Source organism: Pezoporus occidentalis, unplaced genomic scaffold, assembly GCF_034315485.1.
Source record: "Pezoporus occidentalis ecotype Australia unplaced genomic scaffold, CSIRO_AGI_Poc_V1 ctg246, whole genome shotgun sequence".
NCBI lineage: Eukaryota > Metazoa > Chordata > Aves > Psittaciformes > Psittacidae > Pezoporus > Pezoporus occidentalis.
Genome location: NW_026914350.1, coordinates 737260 through 753807, shown reverse-complemented (window position 1 = coordinate 753807; position 16548 = coordinate 737260). Strand labels below are relative to the sequence as shown.

Genomic DNA, 16548 nt, shown 5'->3' with positions numbered 1-16548 from the left:
CCATGGGAAGGGATGCTTCACTTTGAGGGAGGTTCCTCAAAGCCCCTTCCAACCTGGCCTTGAGCACTGCCAGGGATGGGGCAGCCACAGCTTCTCTGGGAAACCTGTGCCAGTGTCTCATCACCCTCACAGTAAAGAACTTGTTCCCTATATCTAGCCTGAATCTACCTTCTGTCAGTTTAAAGCCATTACCCATTGTCCTATCACTACTTGCTGTCATAAAAAGCCTGCTATTTCTCTCATCATAGGTACATTTGGAAGGAGGATCTGTTTGACCTGCTGGCCAGGAAAAGGGTGTCTACACTGGGGGTGTACTCCAAGGCTAAATCTTAGAGTAGGGATGCAAGATCCTCTCCCAGCTGAGGTCTTTCTGGTGATCTTTTCACAGCTGAATCACAGGGGTTTAGTGCAAACCCTGGTAAATAGGTGTTAATAGTTCAGGCCAGCTTGCAAACAAAGTATCTTGACTTTCTCAGGAAAAGTACCCTTAAATACACGCACCAAACCTTGTAACTCATGCAAGGTAACTATAAAGAGTGTTTTTGGATTACTGTGGACTATCTTTAATAAAACATAAAGGTAGTCTTAAGGCTTCAGTCCACAGACAAATTTTGCCTTCCTCTTTGCTATGAATTAAAATATGAGATTTGAAAAATATTAATATGCTTTATATAGCTTATGTGCATAAGCAATGATTTCCTTTCAGAAGTGATTCTTCCATATTCCCCAGGCTCTCCAGAACCACAGAACTCTTTGTCCACAGCGAGTTTTGCACATTGAATATCTTTTATTAGAGTAACGCATCTGCTTGAAAAAATACAGCTTTGAGGCTTAACAGGCTCCGAGATACTTTCAAGTGTGTTTCTAGTCTCTCATATAAGACACCATCTCTGCTTTTGGCCTGTCTTGCCTATGCCCTTAGACCATGACAGCAACAAGCACTAGTGTGTTTCTGAACACTGCAGAATTATTTTGATCACCTGAGGATGACTAAAGCTTCTATCAATCTAACTTTGGGTGGTAACTGACTTGTCTGAAATATAAGTCTGTTGGCAGTGTGGAAAATGATAATTGGCTTTGGTGTGTATGATTACCTGTTCACTGGATTTCTAGCAAAGATAAGCTCTAAGGATTGCAGTCTTTTGCCCATAAGCTCAGCTAAACTGGGTAACTTTCATTCCTTTAATAGCCTTATTCTCTCTTTCATACAGAAGAAATTCTGGTTTTCAGCAATCAGTTAATAGGTGGCTCTTAGAGTTGCAGAAGATGTGTTGTTTTTAGGCTAGATGACAACCATTCCCTTTCCTGTTTTTCTGCTAGATCAGTAAAACAGACCTTATCAAGGGTCACTATCCTTACAGAGTGTTTTCAAGGTAGGTAAAGCACTTGCTTGTATATAAAGTGCTGCAGGATTTGAAACGTGCCTATAAAGCAGAGTATGTAGTCAGTAACGGTTACTTCCATTTCCACTGGCCATAGTGACCCAGTTGCATCAATACTGCAGAACAGTTACTGGCAGTGACCAGTTAGTCTGGGTACCTGCAGTGAGGTTTTCCTCTATAGGCTTCCAGCTGTGAAGGATGTGCCGTAAGTGGTGCCTTCTGCTCCTGCCTCATCAAGGCTATTCGTTTTGTTGAGTTGCCTTGATTGTGGTTTTGTTCTGAGATGCCTGTTAGCTCTGGACTGAGAAGTCATCGTCCCCACAGCATCATTGTGATTCTGCAAAATGGTAGAGATGGAAAAGATCTCTTGGTGGTTGGCAGGTCCCATCAGCAATGTGATAGACATTTACTGCGGATTTGCCTGTAGGATTTGAACATGCCCATACATAATGCGTAGGTTTCAACTGGTATAGCTAAAGGTGTGATTATATAAAGTGACAGTTGTTCTGAGATTGGATTGTACTATTTTTTTTGGTGTGAAGTAAATGCATTTAAGTGAACCTGGGACAAGCCTTACTTAAACAACACAAACCAATTTCATCTCAGACCATTGTTTTCACATACAGTCTGAACTGACCAGGTTTAAAATTAAAATCTGTGCTTTCTGCTCATTTAGGCAGCACCTGCTCTGTGAGTGGGAAGTTTTTCTCCTGGCGAAGGCAGAAAAAGCCCTTCAGACCACTTAGTGGTCTACTTAAAATAATTGTTGGAAAAAAATCATGTGGGTTTAGGTACTGTTAAAGCAAGCTGTGGGCCATATTTGTCCTGGAGACATGAAGGTTTCTACCTTTGCTGCCCTTCCAGCATGACCTTGAGTCAGTGTTGGTTCCAGGCTGGCCGGGGGCTCCTGTGATTTGGCTGTGATGGTAGAGCAGTCAAACCCAAGTGCTGCTTTTCTGAAAAGAGTTTTCTGTACCAGGAATTTGCCTCCCATGCTTAGAGTTGGCCAAGGGCTGATGCCAGTCTCGTGAAGTCATGGTGCAGCAGTGGGGCCCATAATTGGGGTGAAAGTAACCAAAATCACACCTTAACATTTAGCAGGCATAAAAGAAATGAGAAGTAGACAATCTACAGGTATGGACAATAAATCACTGATTTTCAGCTTGGCTTTCTTATTGGTCAGCCTCATGAAAAGTTCCTCTGGCCATATGGTGTTTGTGCCTCAGAACTGTCTACTTGAGCAATGAGTAACGCTGTTTACTTCATAAATATTGTTTTCATCCAATGGCACAAGCCAGCTTAGGAAGAGAACAAGGCCTGTTGAACAGGCAAGCTGCCTGATCAAGTTCACTGTTAATACATTCTTAAATGGTTAATTTAACTGTTGATAGATCCAGCTCATAAACTAGTCCCATGTATGGATGCAGCTGCGCAGATGCAACACAGGTGAGGTTTTTACGGTAACGATGGGCCATCTGATACATTCCTTAAGGAAAGGGAGACTGAAGAGTGAATTGCCATGTGTGAGAGACTGGACATCTAATCCAGCTAAACTCCTATAATGATCTGTTATGGGCCTGGTCAGCTTAAAAGACCCAAGAAACACAACTGTTTGAACAGTTGATTGAAATGCTTTGTGAGCATGCTGTGTTGATGGCAATATTTCCTGTTGTTCCCCACTGTTTTGAGCTGCATTATAGAGACTGCTTCGGATCGATCCGTCTCAGGATCTTAACTATTAATTTTATTTTTGGCTCTGTCTGTGCTTGGTCTTTCCCAGCCATCTCCCCAGATGCACCTCAGGAGACTGGGGCTTCTAATTCTGTGGTTATCACCAGGACTATTGCTTTTGCTTGACTTTCCTCTCTGGGGACAAGGCCAAGCACCCACACTTCCTGCGTGGATGCTGGGACCAGGTGGCACATCAAAAAATAGCTGGTATGGTACGATAAAGGAAATCTGCAGCAAGAAGAAAATCAAGATAAAATACTCAGTGCTAAGTGACAGCAATGAAAGCAGCAGAGAAAATTCATATCATAAGTTAAAAGAGTTCGAAATGAGCAAAACAAGAGAAATTTCCAACACAAGAGATTCAAGATGCTCCAGGGGGTGAGTCATGAAAGGGTCAGGTGATGACAGCCTCTGCACTTGAGAGACCGAGGAAGAAATGTTGCAGTAAGACTGCACAGCGTCTCCTGACTTCTGCACTGCTTACTCAGCAGCAAAGATAGAGCTTCCATCAGCCCTTCTTTTCCTGTGATAAGTAAAAATCACTTATTACAGAGAGATAGAATGCAATGAAATATTTAACTCCTGTAAGAAACATAATTTTTTTTTAAGAATGTAAAACATACCTTCTTTGCACATAAGCCCTCCTTCAGAAGCAGCGTTTAAGATTTGTCTTGGGATTTTAGTCAGCGTTCTGAAATGCTGATTCTTTAGTCTCTATTTACAAATCTCTGCTGTTTGGTTTGTAATCCAGTTTGTAAAACTAAAAGCTGTCTGAGATATTGTTTAACTGACATCATACAAAAATATCTCAGGGTGGGTTATCTGTGTGATTTTATTTGCTGGTTCTCATTGGTGTATCCAGTAAGATCTCAAGTAAGAGCAGAACTTTGATTTGGGAAGTACTCAGTTATTATGTAAGCAAGTGGTTTTAGGCTGGAAATTACTTGCTACTTTCCCTTTGTTTTCAAAGGTAATTTTACTGCCAATGGTATGCCCTGTTTGTGTTAAGTATCAGTAAAAACTCCAGTGCCTGTCCAGTATTTCACATGTTAAGTATGGCTGTAGTTGAAAGATGATTAAATTTGCCAGATTGCCAGGGCTGCTGCTGCTTCTGAAATCAGCTTCTCCTAGCTCAAGTTCTCTGGAGCAAGCAGGCTTACTGGGACTTCACCTTGGAGTTCACCAGTACTTCCCTTCAAAGACTGTCTCACGTCTTTGTTGGCCTTCTGGAAATGCCTTAGCAACAAAACCTGCAATTATATACACTACAAAATAATTTTGTGTAGTTTAAGCTATTTATTATTCACCTTTATGTTTGGAAAGAGTAGCACAGGCAGGCTCATGTGGCAGACCAGCTTGACAGGCTGCCTGGAGAACACGGGAGCCAGAACTGCAGGAGCGTTTTGAGTGGTCCCCAGGTTATCTGCAGAAGATATGGCAAGCATCAGGCCCGAGTAATAAATAATTGCTATTTACTGTTCCTTCAGTGTTTTGACCCACAGTTACCATTCTCTAGGGATTGCCAAAAAGCCCAAACTGTCATTGTTTGTATAGAAAATACTGTTGGTATTTTCTAATGCAAGAAAGCCAACGTTCTCTTGCATTAGAACGAACGTACACTGAAACTGCAGAAATCCTTTGGTTGAGCATATGTCTGCAATTTGAGACTGAAAAGAAAAAAGGGAAAACAGGAAAGTGAAGAAACATCTGATGCTCTCTTCCCACTGTGAACAGATTTCTTAGTACTTCTTCCTTGTTCATCTTCAGGCTTTTGGAGGTTTCAGACAGGCTTGGTGTGTGAGTCATACTGCTGTCCAGCAGTATGGTATTAACTCGAGGAAATTAAGAATATGGTATACTAGCACTGTAATTGGAAATTTGTGACCCACACCTGACACTGTAATCCATGTAATGTATTTATTTAGTAGGGGAGAAGGAAATCTGCGTGTTTGATTAACTCTTTAATTCTGAGGCTCCTCTGAAATGAATGAAAATTTCTTTGATTTTGGTTTTGTTGTTTTGTTTTTTTTTTTTTTAATAGACCCAATAAATTTTTTGATAAACCAGGTCTTAATGGGCAGGAAACTTGCAGCACCAGGGAATGAATGGTGGAGTGAGGAAAAAATTGTAGTGTTTGAAAAGGAGCTGTCTTATACCTGGTGGCCATAGACAAGCATTTGGCAACCAAATGTAGTGAAATCCTGCAAGGAAAGAGTAGTTAAGTGAACATCTTGGCAGCAGTGGCTGGAAGTTAGAATTTCAAGTGCAGCCACAAGGACATGATTTTTGGCAGTGCGTTTCTGAGGAGCCTTGAAGTTGGAGGAAAGGTGTGTGAATTCTGTCAGAGGTTTGGAAAGCTCTTAAAAGCAGTTTAGACAGCGTGCTTGTTTTCTGCTCTGCAGCAAGTGATTCTGGTGCTACTGTAATGTAACAATGATGAAACCAGTACCTTCAGCCTGGGAAGTGAGATGGATTTGCTCAAGGGGTACTTTATTTTGTGGACTTAACTAAGCAGTCTGCAGACACCTGAGTGCTGTGCTGAGTTTAGATAAAAATATTGATGTCTTTCATATTCTTTCCGCTTCTGATGAGCAGACCCTTATGGTGATTTGCTGAGGGAAGGCGAGGCAGATAACCAGCAGGGTAGATGAAAGAAGGAAGCATGCTTTGTGACCTGTGCAGGCTAGAGTTAGTCCTCACCATCCTGTTCATGGACAGTGAGGGACAGAAAGGAACTCATTACTCCTTGGGTTGACCCCAGGTATTAAATTGGACCAGATGAATGAAGTACAAGGCATCCTCTTACATTGAGGCTGAGTTACTCTGTATTGACTGGAAGTCCCTGCTTGGGGAACAGCATTTGAATAGAACATCCCCCCACCCCCCATCAAGAGGATCAGTACTTCTGTGATGGCAGTGTACCCAATTCCTTTATGTGCAGGATGTTATGATGTGGTCAGTTTGGCATCACAGAATGGTTCATTTTATATGTATAAATGTATGCTACCTATATATAGTTTTCTGCAGGCTGTAGGTTAAAATTCTTCTCTACAAGTGCTAAGGTAAGCAAAATGTAAAATTCAGGAAAGCTCTTTAAGTATTTAGAGATTTAATTGTGATCTCTCTCTGTCTTGGTCACATCAAAGCGCTGAATGAAAGCTTCATTTGATACTGGCGGTGGGAACAACCTTGAAAGTGCAGCTGAGGACTTTGTGACTATGTAGGACTTTCAATCATGACCACAGTCTAAAAGTACATCCCTATTCCCCATTAAAACTTGAAGGTGGTCTTTTAGTTATATGTTTAGAAATAACCAAAGGTAGGTGAATGGATAATTCTTGAGCCTAAGATCGACATATATTGCTGAGGGAAAACACTGGCCATATGGAATCACAGTGAGCAGTCCCAGAGCAGGCAAGAACATTTCACAGGCCACTGCCCAGCAATGAGTGAAACAATGAAATTTCAGTGCAACTAAACACAGCTACTTAATGAAGTGGCCGGGAGGGCTCCCATTGTTTGTGCTGTTCCTATGGCAAGTTGTTATGCATTTGTTTGTGGTATTGCTTCAGTTTTCATCTTTCAGTTTGAGAAAGTAGGAGTGAAGTTACTTCCTCTATTAACAGCAGTCCATTTACATGATAAAGGGGTATTTGCCTAGTAATATTAAGTAATCTGTTTTAATTTGGATTTTAAAATATAAAATAAAATCTAAAATATGAAATAAAATATAATAGTTGTATTTATCTATTATCCTTACAAAGAGCACTGCAGTTTATCTATTATCCCTAAGAAAAAAAGCCTGCAGTACTTGTGTTTGGCTTCCCCCTCCCGGATTTTTTTCTTCTTAGGCTACAGGAGGCATAGCAATTCATCCTATATAATCATTTTGCATTTGGGTGGTGATTTTTGGCAGTTGTGGAGCTGTTACCTGGCAGTTTTGTTCATTATGCAATTAACAACCATCAAAAATCTATACTGCAAGCAGCGGGTGTTATATTAAGTATATGCAACCAATAATAATAATAAAAGTCCTCTTCAGACTGATATAGATCAGAAGCAGAACAAAAACTTACTCGGAGCAATGAGGTTTTCCCCCAGTCACAGCAGAAAGTGTTTTATCAAAGCTGCAGATCTACCACTGCCTGTTTTGATTCTGTTTCCCAGCACTGGTTCGTTTCTGTTAGTGATTTATTCTTATTATGAGTAAAAAGCAGCCTTCTGTTTGTCTTCGGAAGGCAGCTTCTCTCCATCACCGGCGTTTTGGGTAGGGTTTTTCTAAAGATAAAAAGGCATGTTCTTAAGCAGACAGCTGAACTGTTCTGCTTTTCTCGTTTCTACATGTGTTAAGTCCCAAAATGCATGCCTTGCTACCAGACAGAATACCGCATTCAGTATGTGTTTGAGTGACTGCAGCATGACTGGAGCAATTTTGGAGTTGCTGGAATCAGTGGAAAAGGCAGCTTTGGTGGGCTTTGGTTTCCTTTTTATTTTCTTTCTAATTACTTGATGAAAAAATGATGTATTTCAGTTATTTTGGGAAGGTTGTTGGTGCTGAAATATTCATTTTAATCATTAAATATTTAAAACTGTGATGGCTGTTTGGAGTTTAAACTGTTCTTTCTAGCCTGCACCAGCATATAACTCGTTCATTAGAAGAACAGACGACAAGATGAAATGTGTTATTTCAGCCCTGTTATTCACTGACAGTGTCAGGAATGAAGTATTTTGGGCTTGCATAATTTCTTACTTAAATCAGCTAAGAGGCAGGAGAGAACGAGCCTGCACAATCAAATAAAGGTATATAACTAGAAAAAATACATGGAATTGCCATTTAAAAAAACACCACCACAAAACATTCAACTAGAGCAGAAAAGGAAACCCCAAACCAAAACTGTATTGGTTTACAACTGCACCCCAGTTAGCATAAATGCAGTGAGTAAACTAAAAAAGACAATTTAATAGGAGTGTAGGTTTTTGCTATTCCTCTGTGCTTTTATCAGTGCCATCCCAGTCATAGAAATGAAATGGTGGCTTTATGAAGATGGGAGCCGTACTGATGGCACTTGTTAGGATGTGAAGTGCTGTGTATGGACATTTCTATTTGGAGACAGAGCATCCTATTTTTATATAACTGATCCTAGAGAAATTTGACAAAGATACATTTGTTTCAAAATAATTTCCTGGTAAAATGGATATATGTGTGCTTATCTTTGTGCTCTGCTTTATTAAAATAGGTGAAGTTGTAATTTGAAAACTAGGCATTTGTAAGAGGGGTTGGGTGTCCAGGAGTCCTTAGCTGGGTTTGACCTAGATATATAGTTGTATAATAACGAGAGGCTCTAAGCTGTGTATTGCTAAGCCTTAGCAAACCACCTCCAAAAACATAGCAATGAGTCTTCCCTGGTCACATGTGAACAGTTTGCAGCCATCTGGCAACAGCCTAAGAAAGCTGCAAATTCGCCTTTTTCCAATGCGAGGCACCTGCCTGGAGTGATGTACAGGAGGATTTTGCTCAGTTTCTCCTGCTCGAGTGGCCTCCATCCTTACCATGGCACCAGTATAGGGAGTTGTGCTCCTGGGGTGAAGGAGGGATCCTGTGTGGGTACTCTCAGTTTGGTAGGAGGAGGCTAACTTTTAACAGGAGGCAATGGGGTGTGTTTATAGCTCAGGGTAGGTGTTAGCTGGCAGTGGCTCCATGGCATGTGGGAGAAATAAAGGGGAAAGGCAAACTGCAGATCTTTCGCATGGCATTTGTTTTTAGGCAGGCAGTGTGTATGTAAGCTTGCAAGTGAATAAAGCTGTCCTGCTCCTCCTGTGTGAGTACCTGCCCAGAGCAAAACGGCTGGTTTGCAGGACTGCAGAGGTGGGTAAAAATTCATTGGGATTTCCAGTGAAAGAGGAGACTTAGAACATAAGTTAATGGTGGTTTTTTTTTTTAATTTGTCCTGGCTATGCTATGCACTTCCCTATGCTGAGGTTTGACCACCACATACACCTTGAAATGTAGCCTGAGTTTTAGCTAGCCTGCAGGATCCAAGCAGTTTGTCTCTCTACTTACCTCCGTTTCAAAGAAACGGTTGAGAGGGGCTCTTGATTCTGCTGACTCAGATGTTCCAGTGTCTCTGGACCTTGGCCACAGTCACACAGACCTGTGTCTGGGAACAAGGCGCAGGCAGTGCTGCCTGGGCTGTGTCTGTGCACTGGGGATGCTGGCTGTGCCGAGCTCTTGGGAGGCGGGGGCAAGCTGAGCCCCAGCGCAGCTCTCAGAGCAATGAGAAGAAGCTTTGACCTGCAGAGGTGGACAGGCACCACTGGGCTTTTGTGTATGACAGGTATCCTCAGAAGGGGACGAACCCAGTCCTTCTAAAATGGGATATTTTTCATGAACTCTTAGATATAATTAATGCAAACATGTTTTCATGGTATGTGTGCCACTGTCTGCTCTTTACTAATGTCTAGTAAAAGTACTAATGACCTCCAAATAACCACTGAATGCCAATCTCGTGTCTAATTTTTTTTTCAGATTAATATTTTAATATAAACCAGTGAAGATGACACCAAAACACGAAAAACAAGTAAGTCATGTCTAAGCTTTAATAAAAATTATTCTAGATTAGTGGTGGTGGATTGAATTTCATTAAGTGTCACACGGACCAGGAAAGATTGGTTGTATTCTTCATGCCTTTAATTGCGAGGGTACAGAATGCTCTGGAGTGACAGCTCCTTCTGCTAAAGGTTAATGGAAGAATCAAATATTCACTGGATCAGAGATAAGGCAAGTAAGTGACTCTGCATAAGAGACTCAGATACTGAGACAGGGTAAAATAATTTGGATTTCTCTATTCTCTCCATCAGTCCTGTAGTACATATTGGGTGGAGCTGGGTCTGAACTCTGATGAGCAGATACATGGACCACAAGAATCACACTTGCACATTCACTTTTGCTCAGTCCCAATGAGCATTAAAAGTTGCAACAGATTTTGTCCCAGTCATAGCAGACTTGATACTCAGCATGTGTGAAGATGCCAACATTCCCATCATGAAAAGCCCCACATTCTGTGTGGTTGATCCTTTTGGTAACAGGCAGCCTGATGAGAAGCTCTGTTTTCCTCAGAAGCTTTGTGGAAAATGACTCCTTGGGGGTTATTGACTAATCGTATGTGTAACCGTGGCACCATGGAGCATGAGGTTATCACCTGATATGGTCCTGGGCACAGAGATTTGAATTAAAATGCAGCTGGAATGATTGATGCAAATAATCATCTAGTGACAGATTATTTTTGCCCTCCTCCTTTTGGTAGATTCCCTCCCCCCCCCCCCCCATATTAAAAATAGATGTTTCCATGTCAGATTTCCTGTTTTCCTAATAGGAAAATGTTAAAAATAGGCTTCTCAGAAACACAGGTTTTATGGTTAAATTCTATGTAATATAGCTTCTGGCTTATTCTTGTCTCTGAGCAATCCTTGCATTGTGCCAAGCCTAACTATTCTATGATTCTATTTCCAAGAGGAGAAGGAGGTGCTGGGGGAAAGATAAAGTCTTCTTCTTGTGTTTGCTTCAGCTGCTTTTATGGTGTATTCTTAGAATGGTAGAATGGCTTGGGTTGGAAGGGACCTTAAAGATCATCTACTTCCTACACCCCTGCTACAGGCAGGGACACCTTACACTAGAGCAGGTTGCTCCAAGCCCCATCCAACCTGGCCTTGAACACTGCCAGGGATGGGGCAACCACAACTTATTTGGGCAACTTGTGCCAGTGCCTCGCCACCATCATAGTAAAGAATGTTTTCATAATATCTCCCCTCTGTCAGTTTAAAGCCATTCCTCGTTGTCCTGTCCCTACATGCCCTTGTGAAAAGTTTCTCTGCAGATTTCTTGTAGGCCCCCTTTAGGCATTGGAAGGTTGCTGTAAGGTCCCCCAAAGCTGTCCCTTCTCCAGGCTAAACAATCCCGGGTCTCTCAGCCTGTCTTCCTTTTGAGGCAAATCCAAATGGGAACATTTCAGTTTTCAGTGCTTGCCTCTACATGACCTCAGTGCTGCCCTTGTTCTTTGCACAGGGCTGTAGCCATAAGGGAGTAGGTGTAAACCAGGCCTGGGGATCACTTTGGCTGTTTTGTCCTTTATGTGTGACCCAACTACTTGGACTGCTCCAAGCCTTTAGGACAGGGTATGAAAATGCCACAAGTGCCATGTCTGAACTGGCTGGTTTAGCCAGGTATTAAAAGGCACATCCAGCCAGAGAAGCTGCTCTGCTGATTCGTGCTTGTTAAGTAGTTACAACTACTTTTTGTGGAAGTTAACAACTACTTTTGGGGCAGATTTGAACTTCTTCGTGGGCACATTTGGGCCAGCATGGCTGCTGGGATTCATACCAAAGCTACTGCACTAGAAGTTTGGCTCGGAAGTGTTTTGCTTATGAACATGTTATGCTTATCTTCCAGTTTCCAGGAAGAAGGGATAAATGGAGATAACACTTTTCCCAGTAGATCTATGTTGAAACTGTGTTGTGTCCAGTACAATAGGCCTCTACTACCAAGCTTGGACACTTTGAACTGTCAGCAGTATGTTCTGGTTTTGAGAGAATTCTTTGGCTAATCATTATAGAACATGTATCATTCTTGAATGCATGACAGGCATGCAGGTATTGTGCCCCTCAAAAACCAAAACCAAACCACCTCCAAACCCCCAAAATGGGAAGTATAAGTAATGTGGCAAAATAGCTAGATCTGTAACTCTGGAAAAACCATGCAGAACTGGGTGGGGGGAAGATGACCTTGAAAAGGACTGCAGCTGATGAAATAAAAAGTCCCTGGAACCTTGGCTATCTTTGGGCTTTGCTTCCCAAGTTGTACAGCTACCCTGTGGTGCAGTCTTGTAACAAAAGATTAAGTTAGTCTTCATGGGGACTGTGGGAGGAAGAGGTCAGTCTCACCTCCTCTAGGTGAGTGGTGCATTACTTGAAGATAGACATGCCTATTGAGAGTATCCTCGTTTTTATAGCAAGATGGGGAGAAAGGCATTTATTACCCAAAACTGCTGTAATCTGGTGACAGTGACCAGTGAACAGGATGGACTAGGCATAGAACAACAACTGTTTGGACCCTGACGTAGCTTATATATAATATTGGCCTTCACAAGCTTATTTTTATAGGGATAGGGAGGCATAAACACCTTTTCTGGCAGCGTATCTGCATCTATACTGGGCAGTTGGGGCTGCTTTGATTAAGTCAGTGCTGTTGTCCCAGTGGGATCTTGTATCCTGGAGAAGGCTTTAAAAGGTTAAAAGAAGAGGCGTAGTCTATGTATGCAATGCCACTGTTTCAGAGCAGAGAAACTGTAATGGGAATTGGAATTAATGCTTCCTGGATTTGAGATGTTTATTAGAGGAAGTAACCATGGATCTTGAGAAAGGCTGTACATTTTGGGGGTTGTTTTCTAATTGCTTAATGTTTATCTTGCTTCATTCTGAACTCAGTGTCAGTATTCTTGGGTAAATAACGGAGGTGGGAGGGAGAGAACTACCCAGTCTGCTGCTGAAATCCTGGTGTTTCAAACTGGAGCTCACGGTGACTGTGCATGAGGAATGCAGTTTGCTGAGGTGCTCTGCCGTACCATGAATCGCTTTGGCTCTTGGCTCAGTGATATGCTGCCTGGACACCTGCCTGCTGTAGTATGTACAGCAGCTACCTTTTCCTCTATAGGTAGAGTCTGAAGGGTGCTTGACTTCTTCAGTATTGAAACTGGTGACCATTTAACTGGAAATTAAAAATGTAGAGTTTTTTGTGTGGATCATCTCGTCTGGAATGCTTGACAAGGTAACCTGTAGCTGACCCACAACATATCCAATAGCAACTTTTAACCATAATACTTTGGTATAACAGAGGTTGAAAGAAGCATTTTACCTCTAAGATTATTTTGATTGTGTGCGAAGGAGGGGGTTATAGGAGGTTACTTGGAAATGAAGTGGTTTGGGGAACCTGAACAAAAGGAAATGCAATGAGGAGTCAGTAGGGCAGTAGGTAAAAGGAAGGGGACTGAGGTTAGGTTATGATTAGGCTACCTGCAGATGTGACTTCTGGGCTGCAGTAATTGAAGGGGAGAGCCGTGCCCCATTTGAAGCTTCCTGGCATAATTCCTCTTCTCCCACTTGCAGGACTGATGCATCTAGTGTACAGGAAAGAAAAGAAAGTATGTTTGGAAGTAGCTGCAGCTCTGGTGAAGAGTGGGACATGGGGAAGTAGGAGGCTGGGGAGCACAAAAACTTGGGAGAATGTGAAACCACAGATATGAAAAGATGTTATGGTGGGTCTGAAAGTATGTCATGCCTATATATGTGTGCTAAATACGATAGACAGGGAGGCAAGCAGAAAAAACAGCAACCAACAAATGGCTTCCTCTCCTGTGTTCAGCATATTGCTCAGGATCTGCTCAGGAGGGGGAATAACTTCCTCATGGTTCCCACTAGCACTTTTGTAAAAGTAAAGGCATGATCCTTCACTGGTAGACATGATTAGAGCTCTGTTCATTTGTTCCTCTTGTGCCATGTTGGCAAGGGGTTAAAAAGCTCCAGAGGAGAATCAGGCCTCTAGCACTTTTCAGTAAGGAAAAAAAGCAGCAGAGGTGGTGGGAGCTGTTCAGATGGGCTTTCTTTGGTGAGGTGCTCATGACACACACTGAGAGGGTATCCAGCAATAATGCAGAAAACACCCCTTCAACTAGAAGCTGGGCTAAGTGAGATAAAACCACGAGCTGTATCCAGCCATCAAGCCACATCTGGAAATCAGAGCGACAGATTATTTAATCCAGGATGTGAACACATCTCTGCCATGCGCAGAGTGCAGTGAACACTCAGGAAAAATACATCTTTTCCTTTCAAGGCTGTCATTGTTCTCCTGTCAGTCCATGGAAGGTAGCTGCTGGTGGCACACTGAAGTGTGTGGTGGGGGAGAAGACTTGGCTGGAAAGTGAAAGGTTGACTTGACATCTGCAGTTTGGACATGGAGAGACACGTTTTCAGAGCCTTCTAGTTCAAGATTTCTTGATTTATGCAAAGATGTACTAAAAAAGCATGTTATTTACCAGAGACACTGTCATTCCTCCCACAGTCAGTTCCTGTACCTGAAGGTCTTGTGCAGTGCCTTTCTCTTGTGGAGGAATGTATCGACAGCTTAAAATGATGAGGTTTTCTTTAGCTGAGACATTAAGTGGTTGGCTTAGTTCTTTGGGTGAATAGCTTGTTTATGCAACTGGAGAATGGCAGTCTGTTCATTTGATCGGTAAACAGCAGGTAGTTAAGCATACTTTCAACCTTTGTTTTTTAAAGAAACCTTTTCCGTCTTAATATAAACATACAGATTTAGTAGGCTTTTTGGTTTTGTTTTTTAATACAGTACAAGTTTTCACATGGTCATTAGCTGAGGAGTCTCAGAAGCATTTAATTCTTCAGCCTTTTCCAGTTCCTATTAGTGGTGCTTGGTCACATTACAGTAATGCCCACAGGTCTATCTCACTCCTTTGGGATCCCTCTAACTTACTGTGTAAATGTAGGAATTACAAGGAAATGGACTAGATATGACAACCTCTGCAACAAATACTCTCTATCGACCTCCCAAAATGAGAAGTTCTGGTTTGCAGTGCAGCTGTGTTGCTTTCTTGGGCAGGTTGATGGGCAGACTGGGAGAGAAGTGTCCAGATCCTGCACCCTTGGCTCTACTCCATGGCTTAAGTTCCTGGTGTATTAGGAAGTATATGCAGCAGAGGGGAAAGATTCATCCCCTTCCACACAACATCTGAGACACTGGGCTTGAGATCTTGATTCCCTGCGTGAAATCTGTGTCTGGGGCAGTTAATAGTGCTACGTCCTTTTCCACTGTTCTGGAGCAAGTCATTTGGGGCGTAGAAAAAGGCACTTCTTTGGATCCTCGTGGAGATACTGAGCAGTTACCTCATATCCCTGAAAGCAATGGATATAAATGATAAAAAAATAAACTGCCAAAAAAAAAGGACCAAATAAAATGTTATATGTAATATTGGGTACATGGGCAGGTTGTAACACATTTTTTGTGAACACTGATTGCAAGTGTGGGAAAATCCTAAAATACCTGCCTGGTTCTTTCATACACGTGTGACTTTGAACATTAGGTTTTTGGTTTGTAGCTACTGAGACTACCATATCTCCCATGCATGAAACATGTCTGACTGTTCACAGTATTACTTAATCTGAAATATTCCTCTTAAGATAGAAATTTGGCAAAGAATTTCCCAGTCATGTGGTGTATCTCAGATGATTCATTGCTTTTTGCTTCTCCTTTTATAGGGTTGCAAGATTCAATAAAGCAGCAGTTCAGCTTTTAATCTGAGCACAGCAGTTTGTGGAAGAGCAAAGCAATCAAGAGAGTCTTTCAGGCTGCCTTTGTCTTCAGAAATTAATTGCTTGATTTTTATTATGCACTTGCAGGAATTTGTAACTGTCTTGGTGCGAGACCCCAGGACGCACAAAGGAGACTCATGGCATTCTTACATAGACTATGAGATATTTATTCATGTAAGTATAAAAATGTCAGCACAGATTCCTAGGGCTCTCATTGCTGCTTCTGTCCAAGCCAGGGTTCTCTTTGGGGTATTAATGGAATTTCTATATACCACTTCTGGGAGGCTGGAGGATATTATTGTCCTTTTAACAACTGAGACACAGTGGAACAGGTAAGGTGGGTTGGCCAAAGGCCATGCAACAAGTCTGGCAGAGCCGGGAGTTGAACCTGCTATTGTGTTCACGTGTGCACTCTGCAATGCCTTGCAACAGACTATTCTTAGCTTGTTGTTCTGGGATTCATGGGAGAAAGACTTTATTTTCAAGTAATTATCTGGTTATTTGTACTTTAAATTATCCTTAGTTCTTTTTGCCAAGTTAGTTGGTTGCTGGGGTTGTTTTCACTGTGCCTTGATATTCATGTTATGCTAGTTTAAGGGTGCTTGGATATGTCAAGTAACTACATTTGGGTTTATCCTTGTAGTCCACCATTTGTTAATGGGAATGCACTTGGAATTATGGTTCTTGTGTGTTTTAAATCTGTCCTCTATACTGTGTTGTTTTGTTGATTATTCTTCTTTGGTGAATGATGTGCAGAAGGAGTTATCCTTGTTTTCTAAATCTAGTTCCAGAGATTTTAAATGCAATGTAAAAAAAGAAGTGTATCTGCTATCAGGTGAGGGATTTGAGAACACTGAGTTACATGGTTAATGGTTGGCACAACACCAAAAGCATTTCTTTCCTGTGTGGGAGGGTTCAACATTCAGCATAATGACAGCAAGCAGTCAAATGGTGGTTTATTTGATGTCCATCTTACCTTTCTCCTGTGTGGCAGAACTCTTAAGTCTTGTGATGTGGTTTAGTACTGGTTCCAAAGCAGTTTGACTTCTGGTAAATAGGA

The 16548-nt window shown here is 41.9% G+C and overlaps 1 protein-coding gene across 1 annotated transcript in view; it reads left to right on the top strand.

Annotated features, from left to right (window-relative positions):
• Positions 1–350: 350 nt before the first annotated feature.
• The window catches only part of SNX10 (sorting nexin 10), a 29268-nt gene continuing 13070 nt past the window's right edge, over positions 351–16548 (top strand). The window contains exons 1-3 of the mRNA XM_062622765.1: positions 351–373; positions 9640–9691; positions 15576–15662. Coding sequence (XP_062478749.1) covers positions 9668–9691; positions 15576–15662 — 111 coding nt within the window. The 5' untranslated portion in view covers positions 351–373; positions 9640–9667. The remainder of the gene's footprint in view (positions 374–9639; positions 9692–15575; positions 15663–16548) is intronic.